At 48.8% G+C, this 20,848-nt stretch overlaps 1 protein-coding gene across 1 annotated transcript in view; it reads right to left on the bottom strand.

Moving 5' to 3' along the window:
- The window catches only part of ADCY1 (adenylate cyclase 1), a 101,556-nt gene that overhangs the window by 15,576 nt on the left and 65,132 nt on the right, over nt 1-20,848 (bottom strand). Inside the window, exons 9-14 of the mRNA XM_086398403.1 lie at nt 19,900-20,094; nt 19,646-19,743; nt 18,608-18,692; nt 15,026-15,115; nt 14,286-14,542; nt 13,880-14,006 (exon numbers count right to left, since the gene is read on the bottom strand). Coding sequence (XP_086254529.1) covers nt 13,880-14,006; nt 14,286-14,542; nt 15,026-15,115; nt 18,608-18,692; nt 19,646-19,743; nt 19,900-20,094 — 852 coding nt within the window. The remainder of the gene's footprint in view (nt 1-13,879; nt 14,007-14,285; nt 14,543-15,025; nt 15,116-18,607; nt 18,693-19,645; nt 19,744-19,899; nt 20,095-20,848) is intronic.

Below are 20,848 nucleotides of genomic sequence, written 5' to 3'. Positions count from 1 at the left end.
AGGCCCAGGAGATCTGGTGCTGTAACTCCTGGAGGTCTGAGACCTAGGAGGGCTGAGGGTGGAGATGTCCCAGATGGTGCAGTCAGGAAAGAGGGGCCCCATTTCTCTCTTCCTCCACCTTTCTGTTCTATTCAGGCCTCCTTCAATGGATGGATGAAGCTCACCCACATTAGGAAGGAGAATCTGTTCTACTGAGCCCAGATTCAAATGCTAATCTTATCTAGAAATACCCTCCCAGACCAACCCAGAATAATATATGGGCAAATAACTGGACACCTCATGATCCAGCCAAGCTGACACATAAATTAACCATCATGATGTCCTCTTCCAAAACCCTCCTGTGCTGTCTCACTCGCCTTCTGGGGTGTACAGGCCCCTCTTTGGGGCACCAAGGCTCTGAGAACCACCTTCTCCTGGAGAAGCACAGAGAGGGAAAGGACCTTTCCAAAGCACACAAAGTGAGAAGAACTTAATCTCTAACTCCGGGGCAGTCTCACTTGAGGAAAAGGCCCTTTGTGAGACGTCTGCACGGACAATCATCAGCTAGGCAGGGGATCAGTGCTGGTGCTTGTCTCCACAGAGAGCAGGTACACTGCAGAGGGGGAGAGTGTGGAGATTCAGAGGGGACCAGGCTCGTCAGACCACATGGGGGACAGAGGAGCCCCCACCCCACTGTCAAGAGGGTGAAACACGAGAGGAGATGGGGTCAGAGGAACATCGATAAAGATGATAGCAATATCGTAAAAAGCAATGCCAGACAAAAGACAGTGGAACTGTATCTTTAACACATGGAAAATTAAAAAAAAAAATCAAAAACCCATAATCCTAAACCCAGCAAAAGTATCTTTCAATCATGAAGGCAAAATGAAGAGTTTTTCAAACATACAAAAGCTGAAAGTATTCATCACCAACAGACTTGAGAGAACCATATGCCCTTGAGGCAGAAGGAAGATAACACCGGACAGAAACCTGGAAGTCCACAAAGAATGAAAAGTACCAGAAATTATAACTAAGTGGGTAAACAAAAAATATTCTTTTTCATTATAATCTATCTTTAAACTGGACTTTAATGTTTATGATGGAAATAATAATATATTTGGGGAGTTATAATATATGTACAAATAAAGTCTATGATGATGTCAATGCAAAATCCCTAGGATGGAAAAAATTGAGGTATATATTGTTATTAATATTAAGGTTCTTATATGTAAGGTAGTATAACACCACTTGAAGACAGAAAATGCTAAGTATCTATTAAAATAACACAACAAACAGTTGGAGCTAATAAAAATACAGATCAAGTAGAATAATAAAAATATTTAATTAACCCAAATGGGTAGAAAAAGAGGAAAAAGAAAACAAATAGATGGGCAGGTGGGACAAATAGGAAACAGCAACATGGAAGATTAAAATACAATTGCATCAATAATCACACTAATTGTAAATTATCTGAAGACCTCAATTAAAAGGCAGAGATTTAGGAATTAGATTAAAAGGCAAGATCCAATTGTATGTTGCTTACAAGAAATCCACTTTAAATAAAAAGATACAATAAGGGGGCACTCTCTGTCCCCCTTCTGATGTCTATGTCAGAAGCTTTCTCTTCTCACTTTAATAAAATTCTGCTATACAAAAGTTCTTGAGTGATCAAGCCCGGTCCCTGGTCCCGAAGCTAAATCTTCTTATTCGGAGATCACAAATCTGACATCATTCACCATAAGCTATCTCGGGGGCTTGTCTGGGATCTTCAGGACAAAGTAAAAACACTCAGAGCTCTAGCCTCTCTGCTTTCTCAGTATGCACGTTTTCTGTTTTACTTTACTAAATCTATGGTGTGTTTGTGTGAATGAATGACACGCCCTGCACGAAGCAAGTCATGAGCCCTCCTCTGCAGTTTCCTGGTGCCTCATAATGACTAAAGGCAGCCCCAAAAAGGGGAGCCTTGTCCAGAATTTATACCAACCTGCCAATGCCAAGAGTCACCCAAGGTCCCTGCTAGGGGAGAGGCCAGAGATGGGCAAAGCATGTGGACCGAACTTTCCTTTCTCAGTCACCTTTTCCTGGTCTCTTTGACCATTTCATAATTTCGTGGGGAATCAGAACTACTAACATAATCTGTCAGATCATAGATTATGTGGACTTGTGATTCATGCCGTTACTATGTACTTTTACTCAGACCCCAAACTTGGTAGTCACGGAAGCGCCTAGCCTTGCTAGGAGCCAAAAGTTACAAGAGCATGTTTGGGAGCGAAGCGGAGCTCTAGCTCCAGCAATGTCTCTCAGGCTAGAGGTCACTCTCTTCGCTGCCTGCCTCAGGGGCAAGCGATCTGACGAAGAGTCGTTGTCATGACTGTGTCTCCTATCTATGTGGATAGAAGCACTGCTGGTCACCACGAGGTTTGAGGACACAGATCAGGAGTTGCAGGATCTGGTCAAATTGGAAGTGCAATGGGCTTCTTCCTTTGGTAGCACTAGCTCTTAGTGGGCCAGAGGAGGCTTCCTGGTGGCTTTTGTCTCAACTCCTTAGATATTCCTTTTGTGGAATCTGTGGAAATGAACTGGAAGGATTGGCCCTAATAGCTCAGGAACAAAAATCACTTTTTCCTTGCTAGCCAATCCTCCACCACCTCTTTTGCTATCATATATACTGGCATGGTGACACTCAGAAAGGACATCGTGGTTGCTGTTCATCCCTTTATGACTCACCGCTTCTACTTCGGTCAGGACTGTATTCAGGAATGTGCATAGGCACATCCTTCCCCTAGGAGTCCTAGCTTGGGAAACATTCTGGGAAAACTACTCTGCTCCACCTCAGGTGGCATCAGAGAAAAGGGCAAATCAAACAAAGGTCTTGGTGGTATGAAACTAAATCAGCTTGGGATGCTATCTGGAATGCACCCCTGGTGCATCTCCACCCGGCCTCGGTGGTAGAACCAGGAGGAACAAGTAAAATGCCTGCGTTGGTAAGGGACAGACTAAGTCCGACCAGGGAAGAAAAGCTTTGGTGGAGAGTCTGTCTACACCCCCATCTAGAGAAGGGAAGGACACTTCCAGTTGAAAAAAGCCACAGCTGTGGATGCTGCTTTTTTCTCTCTTACAGATGGGAGCAAGCAGTTCCAGAACCACTCCTTTAAAATGTATTTTTTAAAAGCTGGGACAAGTTTGATCTCCAGAGTTTAAAAAGACTTGCCTGTTCTTCTGTGATATTGAATGGCCACAGTATCCTTTAGAAGACAGGGAATGCTGGCCTGTTGAAAGGTCTCTTAATTATGATACTATTTTATAACTAGACCAGTTCCGTAGAAAACAAGAGAAATGGGTAGAAATGCCATAGTGTTGCTCTTTATCTCTGCAAGACATGCCAGACCTATGTCCTAAGGGTGCAGATTTGGGTGTGAAACCTTCAGCTCCCTCCTGTCCTCTTACTTTGCCCCTGTATCTGGGGCTCCCAACTGAACAGGCTGAGCATCAAAGGCTCCCTTTCAGGAGGGGTTTCCTCAGTCTCAACAGAAATTCAAACCATACCAATTGTGGCCCAGACTTTCTAGAGGATCCAGAAAAGTTCACAGAAGCCTTTATAGGGCTAACTTTGTGACCTTACTTGGAGAGATATAATGTATGTCTTGGGACAGACAGGCTAACTCCTGACTCGAGAACTCGAGTTTTGGGGGAAGCTACTACTTTTGGAGATGAATGGCTTGAACGTAAGACAAGGGAAAATAAGGATCATGAAATAGCCCTCCTTCCTACTGGGAGCCAAGCAGTTCCCATAACAGAGCTGCTTTGCTGGATGTATTCTTGAAGGACTCAAGCGAGCACAAGCTAAGACTTTAGACTATGCTAAGTTGACTGACAGAACAGGGAGAGAAGGAAACTCCTGATAAACTCCTACTAAATTCCTAGACAGACCACGGGAGGCTCTCCGCAAGTTTACTGACGTTGATCCTAAAAGCACAGAGGGAGAAATGGTCTTAGAAGATAAATTTCTCTCTCACTAAGCTCCAGACATCTACTGTAAGTTACAAAAACAGGCGTTCGAACCAAATCAGTCTTTAGGAAAGCTGTTGTAGCTGGCTCAGGCAGTATATTATGGTAGAGAATATGAGGAGGAAAATAGCAGGCAAAAAAGAACCAGGCAATAGACTGAAGCCCCAACGGTGGCAGTTAGACCTGCTCTGAAACAGGCTGAGGAAAAATTCCCAGAGGGACCCAGGTGAAAAGGGAGGGGTATCTCAAGTGGGATTGCCATCAGGCATCTAAGCCACCCCCAGCTCCACGTCCTATCTGCAAAGGACCATACTAGAGAAGAGACTGCCCTCCGAGGTGTAGGCCCCAGAGGTTAGGCTCTCAGGACAATCAGGACCAAAGGTGTCCAGGGGTCCCCACACAAGCTCCCATCCTAATGATACCTGAGGAACCCCGGGTTTTAACAATTGTGGAGGGTCAATCAGTCAATTTTCTTTTGGACACTGGGGCAACTTTCTTTGTGCTCACTGAAGCCCCTGGCCCACTTTCCTCCTGACCCACTACCATAATGGGACTGTCTGGACGAGTCAAATGTTATTATTTCAGTCATCCTTTAAGCTGCAGCTTGGACTCTGTACTATTTTCTCGAGTTTCTGATCATGCCAGAATCTCCCTCACTCCTTCTGGTGAGGGATATATTGAACAAGGTCCAAGCCTCCGTTTTCATAAATATGAAGCCTGCTTTCTCTCCCATTAATTGAACAAAATGCAAATCCTAGAGTGTGGGCTGATGGAAAAACTATGGGTTGAGCACAAAATGCTGTTCCTATCACTGTCAAGCTCAATGACCCTCACCTACTTTCACATCAAAAGCAGTATTCACTAAAGCCCAAGGTTAATGAATGGGCAAAATCTTACTGTACTGACTTCTCATGATGTAAGTGGGATCTTAAACTCTAAAGTTCAGAGTGACAATGGCTCTGTCTTTAAAGCTGCTGTAACTCAATTGGTGTCAAATGTTCTAGGAATAGAATATCACTTACACTGTTTCTGGAGACCCCCATCTTCAGAAAAAGTTGAAAAGGCTAATGACATTATTAAAAGACACCCATGTAAGCTAACTCAAGAAACACAAGACAGTTGGCTTAAAGTCCTACCTGTAGCTTTAATGAGGGCTCAAACTGCCCCTAAGAAGAAGGGACTGTCTCTATGACAGACTGTTTTTGCACACCGATATTGTCATAGATCCTAAAGCCTTAGATTTGACTCAGCTTTCAGCTTTTCAACCTCATCATCAATTGAAGGCTTCCCATGGTGAGTTACTCCACTTCAAAGAAAGGAGTTTCTTCAAGTCTGCGAATACCTTCACCACCAACAACCATATGTGATGCCTCTTCTTGATCTGATGACATCTAACAATCCTAATCATGAGAAACGCTGGGCTGGAAGAAGCACAAGCTGGAATCAAGATTGCCGGGAGAAATATCAAGAACCTCAGATATGCAAATGACACCACCCTTATGGCAGAAAGTGAAGAGGAACTAAAAAGCCTCTTAATGAAAGTGAAAATGGAGAGTGAAAAAGTTGGCTTAAAGCTCAACATTCAGAGAACGAAGATCATGACATCTGGTCCCATCACTTCATGGGAAATAGATGGGGAAACAGTGGAAATAGTGTCAGACTTTATTTTTTAGGCCTCCAAAATCAATGCAGATGGTAACTGCAGCCATGAAATTAAAGGACGCTTACTCTTTTGAAGAAAAGTTATGTCCAACCTAGATAGCATATTGAAAAGCAGAGACATTGTTTTGCCAACGAAGGTCCGTCTAGTCAAGGCTATGGTTTTTCCAGTGGTCATGTATGGATGTGAGAGTTGGACTGTGAAGAAGGCTGAGCGCCGAAGAATTGATGCTTTTGAACTGTGGTGTTGGAGAAGACTCTTGAGAGTCCCTTGGACTGCAAGGAGATCCAACCAGTCCATTCTGAAGGAGATCAGCCCTGGGATTTCTTTGGAAGGAATGATGCTAAAGCTGAAACTCCAGTACTTTGGCCACCTCATGCGAAGAGTTGACTCATTGGAAAAGACCCTGATGCCGGGAGGGATTGGGGGCAGGAGGAGAAGGGGATAACAGAGGATGAGATGGCTGGATGGCATCACTGAGTCGATGGACATGAGTCTAAGTGAACTCCGGGAGTTGGTGATGGACAGGGAGGCTTGGCATGCTGCGATTCATGGGGTCGCAAAAAGTTGGACACAACTGAGCGACTGAACTGAACTGGACAATCCTAAGATGGACTGGTATAACATATTGTACCTTAAATATAGACACAATGTGACTTTTAATTTTGACTCGGTTTTAACTTGGTTTAATGACTATTTTGCCTTACATCTCTAAGTGTAAAATGGGGTTTCTTCCTAACCATCTAAAAGATTTTAAGTTATAATAAGTTGTCCAGGCTCCTATGAGTGCCACAGCTTCCTCCAACTATTATTTGGGGCCCCTGGATGAGAGACTACATATGAGGGTTAGGAGAATATGTTGCCTCAACAATTTAGGGACCATGCCCTTCAATAGCAGGAAGTAGTTATGAAATGAACACGATGCCCCTTTCCCTAGGCAACACAATTGTCCTAAAAGAAAAGGGGGGAATGAGAGGGTAACAGGCAGAAAAGCTAGGGGTCTCCAAACGGAGGAAATAGGCTGCAAGTGTTAGACATTTTTTATCTCTCCCTTAAGCAGCAGGAGGAAAAAAAACTTCAAGTGTCAGACTTTTTTCTATTAAAATTCTGTGTTGCCATGATGACACCTGGTTCCACCTGAACTTACCTTTTCTTGAACCTTGGGCTAATCAATGCATTTTTCTTACGGAAATGTTTTTCTTAATCTACATTAATAGATTTGTGTATTTGCTTTGTATTTGCAAAATCTATGTATTTGCTTTGGAATTTGCCTTTCTTCAAAATGATTCCACCTAAGACTAATTTTTGGCTCAACAAACAAGTATTCATATCAATTGTTTTATGGCTGGGGGATGATACACCTCATGCCATCCTATCTCAAAAATGCATATTGTGGGAGAGGGGACTGGTAAAACTCTGTCAGCCTTGAGGTGTCTCTCTTATCTGATTAATAGCTTCTAACAGACATAAAACATCTGGCTAAAGACTAGCAGGAGGGTACTCTCTGACCCTCTTCTGATGTCTATGTCAGAAGCTTTCTCTGTCCCTTTTTACACTTTAATAAAACTCTGCTATACCAAAAAAAAAAAAATACAATAAGGTTACAAGTAAAATGAGGAGAAAGACTTAACAAGAGAGCTGGATTACCTATATTAATATCAGACAAAACAGACTGCTGAGTGAAGCGCATTACTTAGGAAAAGGTCTCTTTTTTTTAAGGTTCAGTATTTATTTAGAGTTTTTGTTTTAGCCTGAAAATATGTTGAACTGTAGTGTTGGAGAAGACTCCTGAGAGTCCCTTGGACTGCAAGGAGATCAAACCAGTCAATCCTAAAGGAAATCAGACATGAATATTCATTGGAAGAACTGATGCTGAAGCTGAAGCACCAATACTTTGGCCACCTGATGCAAAGCACTGACTCTTTATAAAGAAAAGACCCTGAAGCTGGGAAAGATTGAAGGCAGGAGAAGGGGACAACAGAGGATGAGATGGTTGGATGGCATCACCAACTCAATGGACATGAATTTGAGCAAGCTCCAGGAGCCGGTGATGGACAGGGAAGACTGGTGTGCTGCAGTCCATGAGGTCACAAAGAGTCGGACAAGACTGAGCGACTGAACTGAACTGAAGATATATGAAAGGGTCTTTTTTGATAAGAGGGACAAAGGTTTCAATTTATCAAGAGGACATAATCCTAAACATTTATGCATGTAATAACAGGTCATCAAACTACATAAGACAAAAACTGATAGAACTTTAAGAAGTTAGAGAGAGTGCTGTTGGAATCTCTGTCTATAGGTATAGCTGGATATTCCCAACACCACTGTCTCTAAACTTGACAGAATGACTAGAGAGAAAATCAGTAAGGGTACAGAAGACCTGAAGGACGCTGTCAGCAACCTGATTTAACTGACATTTATAAAACACCATCCAACAGCCATAGAACCTCTCCCTGGCTAATTCCTCCAAAATCTCTAGGTATTCTCTCTAGAGGCTGATGTCACTGACTTGAGGGCTGGGTGAGGCTATGGGCTGTTTTATCAATACAATGGCACTTCTATCACTGTTCTGGAATCATCTATGACTGACACATTTATTCCTTTATCAGCCTCTGGGCATTCAGAGCAGGGTTATGAATGCTCACACTCATGTAGTGTCCCCATACAAGGAGGCCTGGTATAGACCAGGCGCTCAATAAGCAGCTACTGGATGGAGTCAGGCAGGACACCAGGTGCAGAGAGAGGGCCACCCCAGGCTGTCTGTGCACTTCCCAACATGGTGACAGGTCTGATTTCCCTTGAGTGGGGGACATTCCTGGACTCAGAGCCCAAGGTTCAGCACCAGTGTTTGATTCTGCGGGCATTTCCTTGGCACTGTGTTTCAGAACACAGCCATGATACACCCAGAAGCACTGTCCTCAGTGAGGGATGTTCTCAACCCAAGTCCCAGTGGTGACACCAGGGGCCAAGAACAGAGAACAGAATGAACAACACACATGGCATTTCAGATGTGAAATAAGGGTCATGAACCAGGTAGCATGAACTTCCTATAATCCCAAGGACCAGGTTACTGTCCCACCTGTGGAGAAAGGAGGCCTGGGAAGGGAAGTGACTGAAGGAGGAGGTGCAGCTGGCCTCAGCTCAGCCCAACAACCAAAAGCTCCATGTCTGAGCCAGCCCCTGCTCTGAGTGCTGAGAACAGCAGCTGCACAAATGGAAATTACCCTCAGAATAGGTATTCATTGTAGATAAATTGTTTTATTATAATTGCCATCATGATTACCCACTGAGTTCAAAGAAAAAAAATCACTGGAGCAAAAGCATTCTGATAGTTACAGATTAAGAGTTTGAGAAGTCATCAGGAAGGAAAAGCCCATCTGTTTGTTTAGGTTTATAGAACCAATTGGGTCTCAATAAATAATTAACCAATGAGTCTTTGGTCTGGCAGTTTTGCAAGAGTTTGAGGCGCTCTGATACGTGCATGACAGACTTAAATATCCACAGGGCAAACGGGCAAAGTCTAGAAATGGTTTTGTTTTGTTGTTTACAGGGAAGTGGGGCGTTTCACGTTACACATTCTTAGAAAAATATGTCAGTGTGTTCCATACAGGCAAGCCTTCCCTCCATGACACAAAGGTTCTCTCTTGCACGGTGGGTCTGGGTGTACAAGGGGTATTGCTGAAGGAGAATCTCAGGACAGGGTCAACCACTGGACTTAATAACATTTAAAGGGACACCAGAGATTTCCTTGGAGGTTCAGTGGTAGACCTCCCCTTCTAACACAGGGGGTGCACGTTCAATCCGTGGTCCAGGAACTAAGATCCCACATGCTATGCAGTCAAAATACTAAAACATAAAACAGAAACAATACTGTAACAAATTCTGTAAAGACTTTAAAAATGGTCCACATCAAAAAAAAAAAAAAAAATCTTAAAAAATAAAGGGACACCAATGCCTAGAATGGCCCTTGCTAACCCATTTGAGAGAAACTGCTTGCCCTAGGTGAGGGAGTCCCCAGTTGGGAGAGCCAACAGCAAGGGCCTCAATCCCACTGAGAGTGAGATCCAGAGCAAGCATCTAGTCAGTGAGTGGGAACCATCTCACACACCCCCAGGCTGATCCAGCGCTTCCCGGCTCATCCTAAGTCCGTTCTTCTCTAGCTCCGAGTGTCTATTCCTAACTGAAAGACCTTAAACCAGAGGGGCCAGCTGATGGCGGGGAAGACACATCTCAGAGACCAGCCAGTCTGGTCAGCCTGGACAGCCAGCCAGAGCCAGACAAGACCAAGTTCAGCAGCGCAGTCTACTACAGAGAGGCTGTCCTCCATTACCTGGCAAGGTTTTGGCAAGCTGCAGTGGCCTGATGGCCTTTCCAGGAATGGTGTGCACTGCTCTCTTCCCCTGACATCTGCGCTGACCCAGGGCCAGCCCAGAGGACTCTACCTACCGGTCCCCTCACAGTTTCTGGTTGGACTCTGCCGCTGGAAGCACAGGCAGGAGCTGGGAGGGAGGGAGCAGACTGTGATGAGGTCCCTCCCAGCACGGTCACTGCAGGTTGGCCATGTCCCTTGGACGAAGGTGGTGAGTCCTGTCTGGTGGCCCGCCTTGTCCTGGCTCTGGGGACCACTCCTTCGCCCCCGAGGTCTGGGATGGGGACACTCTACTGTGCGGCCCTGGCCACTGTACCAGTCTAGGGTTGCCCTACCCTGACCCACCTTTCAGATAGTCCAGTGCCATCAGCTCTCTTGACATTGTCAGTCAGAAATGTGCCCTCTGCCCTCTGCCCAGACTGAGTGATATGTGCCTGAGACCACACCCACCTCCATCTTAGCCCCTTTTCCAATGGTCAACCCTGTCCAGGCTCCACCCAACCACTTCAGAAGTGCCCTTCTGGTGGCCCCTGTGATGGTGGAGTCTCCCCCAGGGTGCCTCTCCAGGCCCCCTGCTCCATCGCACTCCACCACCAGGCCACCTTCCAGAGTCAGGGATGGGACCCTGCCACCCTGGCTGCCCACAGAGAAGGTGGAGTTCTGGATGGCCTCCCCACCACCCCGCCCCCATGAGGTCTCTATGAAGGTCCCCCTCCTGTCACACGCCTTGTCTCCTTTCCTCCACACCAGCCCCTCCCACCCTCCCACGACCAACTCTCAAGCATCCAAGAGGCCCAGAGAAGCCCAGGCACTTCCGGAAGCCTGGCTGGGTATCACATGGACATGCCTGGGAGTGGCGGCCTGGCTTTGGCACTTGTGAAGGCAGTAGCCGGAGCCCCTCGAGGAGGAGTGCAAGCCAGAATCGGGTGCACCACTTGCATGCCCTCACCACCACCACCCCTGCCACGCTGCCTAAGAACTGGGGCCAACTCTGTACAGACAGCCCATGTGGGAATTTCTGCCCATGGAGAGGGAATGCAGGGTTCAGATCTCAGCAGCTCCCTGCCCACCTGGAATTCAGAAGCCAGGTATGGAGTGAAGACAGGGCTGGGCCACAGCCCCTTAGAATCAGAGAATTAGGGGTCTCTCCCTCCAAGGCCTGGTTCAGGGCTCCCACTGGCCACACACAGGGAGTTAGTCTGCCCAGAACAGGCGCTGACTTTCAAGCACACACAGGCTGAAGAGTGGAAGAAGCAGGCTAACCCACGGAGGCAGAGAGCAGGCGGTGGCTCAGGGCTGGGGTGGTCAGAAACGGGGAGTGGCTGCTGGTGGTTACAGGAGTCCCCTGGGGGCGCAAACTGTACTAAAATTGACTGTGGTGACGGCTGCACAACTGTGTGAGTATATTGAAAACTACTGAATTGTATACTTTGTATAGTGAGTGAATCTTGTGGGAAGTGAATTACAACTCAGTAAAGCTGCTACATAAAAAGGAATAAATAACCAAGTTTTTCACCTAGTATATCTATGTGTGCACAGATATACATACATACAGAATACACGTGCACACACACACATTTTCTTTCGTTTGCCCCGAGTAATGGAGTAATTCCTCATGATCTTGAAGATATAACCTGGCCTGATGTGCAGACAGAAACCTGCTTAACTCGCATCTTATCTTTTCCAGGTTAACTAAAGGGTAGACAATAGTTTCATCAGAGTGGTCACTACCTTCTGCCCCCATCACAGGCAGCCTACCCCTCCGTCCACCACCCCTCCTTCCCATAGTGAGAACACTCCGCAGCGGCTGTCCTGAGGGAGTCCACGGAAACTTACGGCCTGTCAGATGCTGGGAGCAGGGTGTCTGCACCCACTATGTGCCAGGGCCCCAGCCAAGCCCATTGGGAAGGAAACTGTAATTATCCCTCAGTGCAATGGCTAATTGTATGTGTCAACTTGATGGGCCACAGAGCACCCAGATGGCTGGTGAGCATCATTTCTGGTGTGTCTGTGTAAGGACACATAAGAGAGATTAGCTCTGAGAGGCTGGACCATGGGAAGATGCTCTCTACTCCAGCCAAGGGGGTGGGCATCACCCAGTCCTTCTGAATAGAAGGAAAAGGCAGAGAAGGGGCAACTCCACTCTTGGCCTGAGCTGGGCGTCTGTCTTCACTACCCTCAAACACCAGTGCTCCTATTCTCTCACAGCAAGTGCTGATGGACAGAGAGGCCTGGCGTGCTGCGGTTCATGGGGTCGCAAAGAGTCGGACATGACTGAGCGACTGAACTGAACTGAACTGAACTGAAGTGGCACTTGGTTCTAGGACTTCTCAGCCTCCGTAACTCGCAGGCCAGTCCCTGGAATAAACCTCCTCTCTGTAGAACCCAACCAACACACTTCCACATAGGATTTGAATCATCACCCCATCGGACTGAGGACCAGGGAAGAGAGTCACAAAGACCCCAGGGGGAGTTGTCGGGGTTGGGATGAAGACCACCTAACTCCAGGCCCACCCGACACAGCTGACCAGGGCCTCAGTCACTGACCACCCACCTCCTGCCTATTCTACCACAGGATGTGGACAGGAGTCATACATCTTCCTGAAGAAAGGATGTGGGCAGGCAGCACAGGAGGAGCCTGGGCCCCCAGTAGGCATGTCTGAGCCTGTCCCTCTGCACAGAACATGGGGCGACAGCAGGGTGCACCCAGCCACCTGTGCACCCACAGCCACCACCTTCTCTCTGTGGCCCTCTGGGCCGCACCTGTTTGGGGTCCAGTGATGGATGCCCCTGTGCTGCAGCTCTGGGCTGGACCCCTGGCTACACTCTGGTTCCTGGTATGCAGACGCTCCCACCCACCTCAGACCTGCCGGGACCCCTGGACATTCCAGTTCTAGCCCTGGGCATGTTAATCTATATCTGATCCCCATCTGTGATCCCACCTCCCAGGCAGGGCTGCTGTAGGGATTGAACAGAGTGAATTCCCTCTGACAGAAAAGGGCTGCTTCTTCATGTGTCAAAATGACAAGACCCGCCTGCAGCCTCGGTTCTACTGCACACCTGCCTCCCCACTTTCAGTCAAGGAAACAAGGGGAGGCAATCTGTTCAGAGCCAAGAAGCGAGCAAGTTGCATCAATGGGGTCTGAACTCTGGACTAGAAAGAAGGCCTCAGTTCCCAGGGCCAGGGACGCAGAGCAGGTGACAAGGAGTGGGTGTAGAGGAGCAAGTGACAAGGACGCATGGAGAGGGTGACAGGGACACAGAGTGGGCAAGGAGGGGGACGCAGAGACACACCACACCACATGTGACCTGGGCTGAGCTGAGCCCCTATGCACTGGCTCCGGGCAGGCGAGCAGGGTGAACTCTGGGGGTCACCACCTGTCACCGGCCTCAGGGCCTAGGCCAAACCCCAGGTCTGCCATTCCTCCATCTCCCCCAGGCCTCTAGTGTCAGAATTCCCCCATGTGCACTGTAAAAACATGGGTTCCTGGCCCCCAGAGCAGACCTACTCAATCTGGAATAGGCCATGTGAGATGAGACAACCTCAGGAGTTTCCCAGGACCCTGATGAGACCCGCGGTCATGTCTAGCCTACTGAGGCTGAATTCCTCTGCCAGAACGCCTGTGGGGACAGGAAGCTCATGGCCAGCAAAACAGCCAACCTCTGACCATCAGACAAGGTTCATTAGACTGTCCCCCTCCTGCCTTCCTGCCATCTTGCTCCTTGGCCCCACCACAGCCTCCTCCACCCAACAGTGATGCCCACATGGCCACTGGCATCCAGCCAGGAGCCCCCACCTGAAACTCCTCCCAAGGGATCCCCTGATCACCACCCCCCACAGGAAGCAGAGGGTCTCCTCTTGCCTGGGCCGCCCAGAGGTAGTCCAGCCGCAGCTTGACATCCACCTGCCGGGCGTGCAGGGCCAGCGTGCATGAGAACAGCAGGATGGCCACGATCGGCTCGAAGCTGCGCCCTGAGATGGCACCGGCCCTGGGGGAAGAGAAGGAAGGAAGCCAATCTCAGTGCCAAGAACATGAGGCCTATCCCCAGGGGGCTCTCAGATGCGACACCCCCAGGGGTGCCCAGGAATGACCCAGGCTGAGAGCCTCGTCCACAGAGAAACCCAGGAACTCACTAGTGTACGGGCCCAGGTGAAGACAGGGAGCAACCCCAGCTCAACGAGTTTCTAGTCAGCAGACTGGAACACAGGGCCCCAGGCAGACGCTGGCAACGCCTGGCCAGCAGCTCTGGCGGGAGCAGCGTACCTACCCCATGGCCTTCGTGTACCCGCTGAGCTCCAGGACGAGGATGTAGGAGGTGGTGAGCACGGCGAGCAGGATCATTTTTGGCAAGGAGGAGACCCGCAGGAATATGGCCAGCGGGAGGGTGCCCACGAGGCCGCACAGCAGGGCGTGGGGCGCAGACTCGCAGGGCGGGACAGGCAGCACTGGGTCCCGGCCCCCAGAAGACAGGACCACCAGGGACCCGTTGGGACTGGAGCTCCAGGACCAAGGCAGGCAGCCCACCTGGAGGAGGATGGAGGGACCAGGAGCGTGGGAGGGACCCCACTCAGGACACAGGGCGCACCCTCCTCCTAGCCCGCTATGGCCTCCGGCTCCAACCCACTCCCCTGGTGCCAACAGCCCAGTTTCGGACACTCCTGCCTGCTCATGGCCCTTCTGGGCTCCTCACTACTAGAGGGAGAGCCCCAGGATCTGGGCCAGGGGGACACAAGGCCCCTACCATCCTCCCAAACCACTCAACTCCGTTCTGTTCCTCCCCATACCACCTCCTCCTGTTTCTCTGCCTCAGCTTCGTCCTCTGCACACAATGAAAGGCAGAGGCCCCAGTTACCAGGAGGACGTCACATTTCCTCCACTGGGAGATGTTGCCTTTCCCCCGCTTCCTTGGGCACCCCAGGATGATCTCTGACCCCTCTTGTTTCACAGGACCTCCAGGGTGGTCCCTGCAGGGGAGCCCCCATCCCTGCACCCAGCAGAGATGCTCACCACACAGCCTTGGGCCACAGAGTAGATTAAGACCACGATGAAGATGCACAAGACGGTGCGGATCTGGATGGTCAGGCACCCTGGAAAACACTGAACGACAAAATGCTACTTTAAAACCTGCTTCTTATCGCAAAGCCAATCATGTCCACAGTAAATTAATCATGATACACAACATCCGCACCATCTGTATGTGGCTAGATTCTCACCCACTATTCATCCTCCACACACATTTCTTGGCTGTTTTCATATAATTCATCTCCCAGGTGAAAATGCTGCCCAAACTAAACAATGAAAACTGACATCCTTAAATTTAAAAGGGCCACACCGCCCACCACTCTATGACACTGATTGGCACTGAAATTCATCAAAGAGATTAAGCTGACATTTTCATAATGTTGCATCCCTCTATCTCAGAACTGGTAAAGACTTAATGTTGCATCCCTCTATCTCAGAACTGGTAAAGACTTCCCATTTATTTGTGGCTTCCTTTATAGACTTTAACTTTTATCATTTTCTTCACACAGGCTTTGTATAATTTTTGTCCAGTTATTATGTTTTAAGTCTATTTAAACATTGTGCAATATTCAACAAATGATTTCATGGACAGAAGTTCTTTTTAGACTCACACTTCTTTTTTTTAATTTTATTTTATTTAACTTTATAATATTGTATTGGTTTTGCCATATATCAAAATGAATCTGCCACAGGTATACATGTGTTCCCCATCCTGAACCCTCCTCCCTCCTCCCTCCCCGTACCATCCCTCACACTTCTGAAATTAGAAATGAAACCAAAAATAGAGACCACAGTGACCTTACAGAAAACACTGACCCGTCAGGGAGCCTGGGGCCATCTAGAGAGTTATCCCCCTAACTCCCTGCTCTGAGGTCAGGGTCATTACCATCCCTGCCCTACAGGTGGGAAAAAACGCAGCCCAGACACCACCAGCCAACTTCACTCATCCTACAACCCAGCACAGACAGTGGGTGCTCCAGCTCACATGGCGGTGGGTATGGATCGGGGTCCCAGTTCTAGGCTCCTACAAGGTTGTATTTTCCTTGAAACACGGGTCTCCTCTGAGCTTCTCAGAAAGATGAGCTGTTCTGCAGTGGCGCCAGCCCTGCTTGTTTACTGACCTGAATCACACCCTCCCTGTCTTCTCTCCCACAGAGCCCTGGGCAAGACCACAGATGGGCAGGGGATTCAAGCCCTCAGCCCCATGAAGCACGGGCTGCACACACTTTCACTCAGCAAACCCTGAGCTGCTCCTTCTGGTCCAGTGGACTTCAGAGGCCCCCAGGGCGCCACCGGGAGTGAGGCCTGGCTCCAGTGCTGCAAAAAGCGGGACAAGAGTCTCTCGGGAGGCGAGGAGAAGAGGGCCACTGGCCAAGGCTGGGCAAGCCCTGCCCAGGGTGTGTCCCCCTCCCCCTGTGAGCACGGTGGGTGGACGTGGACACACAGCAGGACTACTGAGGCCTCTAGGCCACCCTAAGGAAGGGAAGCTTTGGGGCAGTGAGAAGACCCAGAGAAAACTGGTCTCCAGTAGCAAAAAGGAGTTACTGGATAAAACCAGCCTTGGGCCCACCCTCCCCGCCTCCCTCCCTCCCTCTGGTTTTTCCTGAATATATGGGCCAATAAATTCCTGTTATCATTTAAGGCCATTTGAGCCCCTGGATCACACAACGGTGAACAGCTGTGACTCCCAGCCTCAGGGTACTGAGACTCTTCATTCAATACTAAATGCATGATCCTACAACTGTGTTTGATTAAACACACGAGAGTTTAAATACCTCTCTAGTAATGACAATCACAGGGACCCAAGTAGAGCTTGGACTTGTTTGCTGGGAGCAACGAGAGGCGTCAGAGCACATACACACGGAATAAGGAGGGCTCTCTGTTCATCTTAAGACTAATAGCCTCCTTTTTCACAGTTAATTTGGTCAATTTATCATTTCTTTTTCATGAGCAAATATATATATATATATATATAGACACACACAAACCAATACAATTCATATATATACATATGTATATACATAGATAGATAGATACACATATAAAATATACACACAGACCTAACAACAGCATGAAAAGTAGTTTATCATGATACAGAAAAAAGGTAGCTGAACTGACATGACAATGAAAAGTTCCCCCAGAACATGATCCACAGTTAGTCCCTAGTGATGGGGGCGCCAACTGTGTGGGTGAAGGTCCCAGGTGGGCCTGGCTGCCCTCAGCCAGAAGCCCTGGCTGTCGCCACTTCTATGTCACAGTTGACTCGAGGCTTTTTTGGTGATATTTGGCTACAATGGACCATCCCACCTGCGTCTCCCCATGTCCACACGTGCTGGCCTCTGCAGGAAGGCTTGTTCCCAGCCCCACTGCCCACCAGTCAGAGTCTGCAGTCTGACCCCTCCCCACAGGCCTCTGCACAAGCCTGGCAGTGAACTTAGAGCCCAGCGCAGGGTCAACAGAGCGGATGTGGGATAGGTAACACTTGCTGGCCGGGTGACCTGCAGCCACCAGCTGTTAGGACCATGGGCTGCAGCACTGAGTCAAAAATCACACACTTAGAAAAAATGCTCAGGCCCACAGGTGAGGGCGGAGGCGGGTGATAGTAGATGGAAAGAGAGGGGCTGGTGGAGTCAGGGCCACCTCTGCCAGGAGAACAGTTGGTCCACCAGGAACAGATTCCAAACACTGGGGACGAATGCAACAGGCCATAGAAATTAACATGAACTTGCTTTCACTCGAAATTAGGTGAATAAAGCAATCTTATTTGAAGTGGGAAATTTCAATTTACCGAACCAGACGCCACTCCATCTATGAAATCAAGGATCTGGGAATGTGGTTTGAGTAAGCAGAATTTTTTTTTCTTAACTCAAGAAGTTACCTATGAATAATAAAGAATTTAAATAAAACTGATTCAATCTTCTCCCAAAGTAGCTGTTTTCAACAGTTGTGGGAAAATAACCCTGGGTCTGGCAGAGGTGACAAGTGGGGGTCTGGTGAGGACATGAGATGTTTGATGATGAAGGCTCAGGACGTGAGAAAGGCACGTGAGACAAGACAGAGTCCTCTCCCAGCAGCCTCACATGACACAGGACCACAAGCTCAATCCGTAAAGGAAGCATCCTCGAGAGAATGGACGCCCCAGTCAAGGACATGAACACACGACAAGCCGCAGGACTCTCCACCAGCACGGAACAGTGTCACACCACGCGTTCATTCGCTCCATCACTGTCAACCACCACCCTTGTGTCCACAGGGCACCGGCACGCGACAGGCTGATACGTTCCTGCCACACAGACAACTCTTCACCTGCCAGGGAGGCAAGGGGACAAACTGCCTCCACTGCCCCGACCTGTCCTGCCAAGAGGGCAGCCAGAGGCCATCACTTACCCGTCCAGGTGATGCGTAGGTACAAGACACACACGGACTCGTACCTGGACCAGATAACATGCAGGTACGGAGCACACACACACATGTACCTGGACCCGGGTGACATGTAGGTACAAGGCACACACAGACTCGTACCTGGACCAGATAACATGCAGGTACAGAGCACACACACACACGTACCTGGACCCGGGTGATGTGTAGGTACAGGACACAGGCCACCAGGAAGCAGATGCAGAACACCAGCAGGAGCAGGACAGCCACACTCCTACAACAGAAGACATACAGTCACTGCAGGTCGGGGCAGGCGACAGGCGCCTGAGAGATGCCATCTTTCCTCCCCTCCCCCAGCAGGTCCCAGCCCCCAGGAAGACACAGTGGTCTCTGGGGACTAGCCCATGCCAGTCCTCTTCTAGGAGACAGGCTCTTCCTGTGCCCACTCCAACTTCTAAGTGCCCCCGCTCCAGGGTCTCTCTAGTCCTAGGAATGCTCGAGAGATGCCCTCCACATGCAGGAAGGGCTAGGGTTGCACAGACTTGGCTGCTGAGCACTGCCCTCTTCCTGGGCTTCATCTGAGAAGAGTTTTATTAAGAAAGCTGAATCTCCTAGTAGGCCATCCAGGTGGCCACTGTGTGTCCACAGGGTCTTGGAGTGGGGCTGGCTTCCAGTGTCTTCTGGAAACTCACAGTTGAATTGCTCCACTTGGGAGGTTTATGAAGAAAGTGGTACATCTAGAAGAAAAGCGGGGTCTTTCCTGCCAAGAAACCAGCACTGTCACTCACTTTGATTTAGGATGATTCAGTGTTATTAAAATCTTATGTTTTTGTTCCTTTCCAGAGGCTACTTGTCCTCATTTGAATGTTTCTGAAAATGACAAGCACCCAGAAGCCAGGGTGCCCCACTGGCGGTCCTGTGTTATCTCCTGCAGTCAGCGCCACGAAGTCAACAGTGCGTGTGCTGTGGACAGAGTACACTGAAAATACGTGGTGTCTGAGGACTGAGCACATTTAAAATTAACAACCGAGAGTGAGCAGTCCCATGCATTTGCCATCAGGCATGCTTAGCTAGGTCCTCCAGGTAATGGAGAACTGGCATGTGGCTCAGGCGGTCTCCAAAAGCCAGGGCACCGTGGGAGAGTGACCACAGGAATCAAACCTGAACTTGAAAAGAAAGGGATTCCTGGCAACCTCCTATGACTGACGGACCCAGAATGGCACTTACTGTGGGATTATTAGAAGGTAGACAAGGCCGAATAAGGCGGCCAGAATGAGAGCCAGAACCACGGCGCTGGTGAAATACTCGTCCTGAAGCTGGTGGTACTAGAAGACACAGAAATAGACCATCAGCCGCCAGCTTCCAGGAGAAAGGGCGCCAAGGACGCCTAGGACCACCACAGTGAGCAAGAGCTGCACCCACATCCCCAGGACGCCCCGGGGCCTCTGACTCCCAGCCACCCTGAGCCCCCCGGCACCCACCTTTCGCTCTCGCTCAGCTTGCTTGTACTTCAGGGTGAAGAAGTTCAGGTCTGCCATCTCCAGCTCCATCTGGCGGGCTTCCAGGAGGCGGCCGATGTACCTGTTGACACGTGTGCCGGGGGTGGTTTGGACAACGTTTGTAGAGAAAGACGAGCGGTTTCTGAGTTTTTCCGAGGCTGTTCTCAGTGCCCTCCGCTGACCATTACAGAAAGAAAGGCAGGGATATGGTCAGAGTCTCTACTGAGCAAAGAAAAGAGCTCTTACGCCCCATCCTCCTGGGCCCTTGCCGAGGATCTGGCAGAGTCTGGGGCAGGGGCAGGTTTGGGGATCTGAGATGCATTCTTGGCTCCTCCACCTGCTAGTGAGGAGACCCCAGGTGAGTTATCACATCCTTGGGTTGGGTTTCTGTGTTTGTAAGTGGGGTCACGTGGCGGTTGTATAGTGGCACCACATGGAGGGTTATGGGACCCCACTCGTGTGCAGTGGACACAGAGCACAGAGCAATGAAACCTGTTCTTTGAAAATATCAATAAAATCAACAGATCTCTAGGAAGCACGACAAAGAAAAAGAGAGAAATACATAAACAAATTCAGGAAAGAAGCAAATTTACTACAGACACTGCAGACATCAAGAGGATAATAAGGAAATATTATGAACAATAGTTCACATATAAATTTGACAACTCAGTGACTTCTCTGATGGTCCAGTGTTTAAGACTCTGTGCTTCCACTTCAGGGGGCACAAGCTCAACCCCAGGTTGGGGAACCCCAATATGCCACGTACAGCCAAAAAAAATTAAGAAAAAAAATAATTTTTAATTATAAATACATTTGACAACTTAGATCAATCACCTACTCCTTGAAACATACAAACTACCACAACTCACCCAACAGAAAAGATAATAATAGAAAAGCTCTATAATGGCTACATAAATTTATTTCATAATTT

This window comes from Bos grunniens, chromosome 4, assembly GCF_055505025.1.
Source record: "Bos grunniens cultivar Pamir isolate PY7600 chromosome 4, Bosgru_T2T1.0, whole genome shotgun sequence".
Classification (NCBI taxonomy): domain Eukaryota; kingdom Metazoa; phylum Chordata; class Mammalia; order Artiodactyla; family Bovidae; genus Bos; species Bos grunniens.
This window is presented reverse-complemented; position numbering and strand designations above follow the sequence as displayed.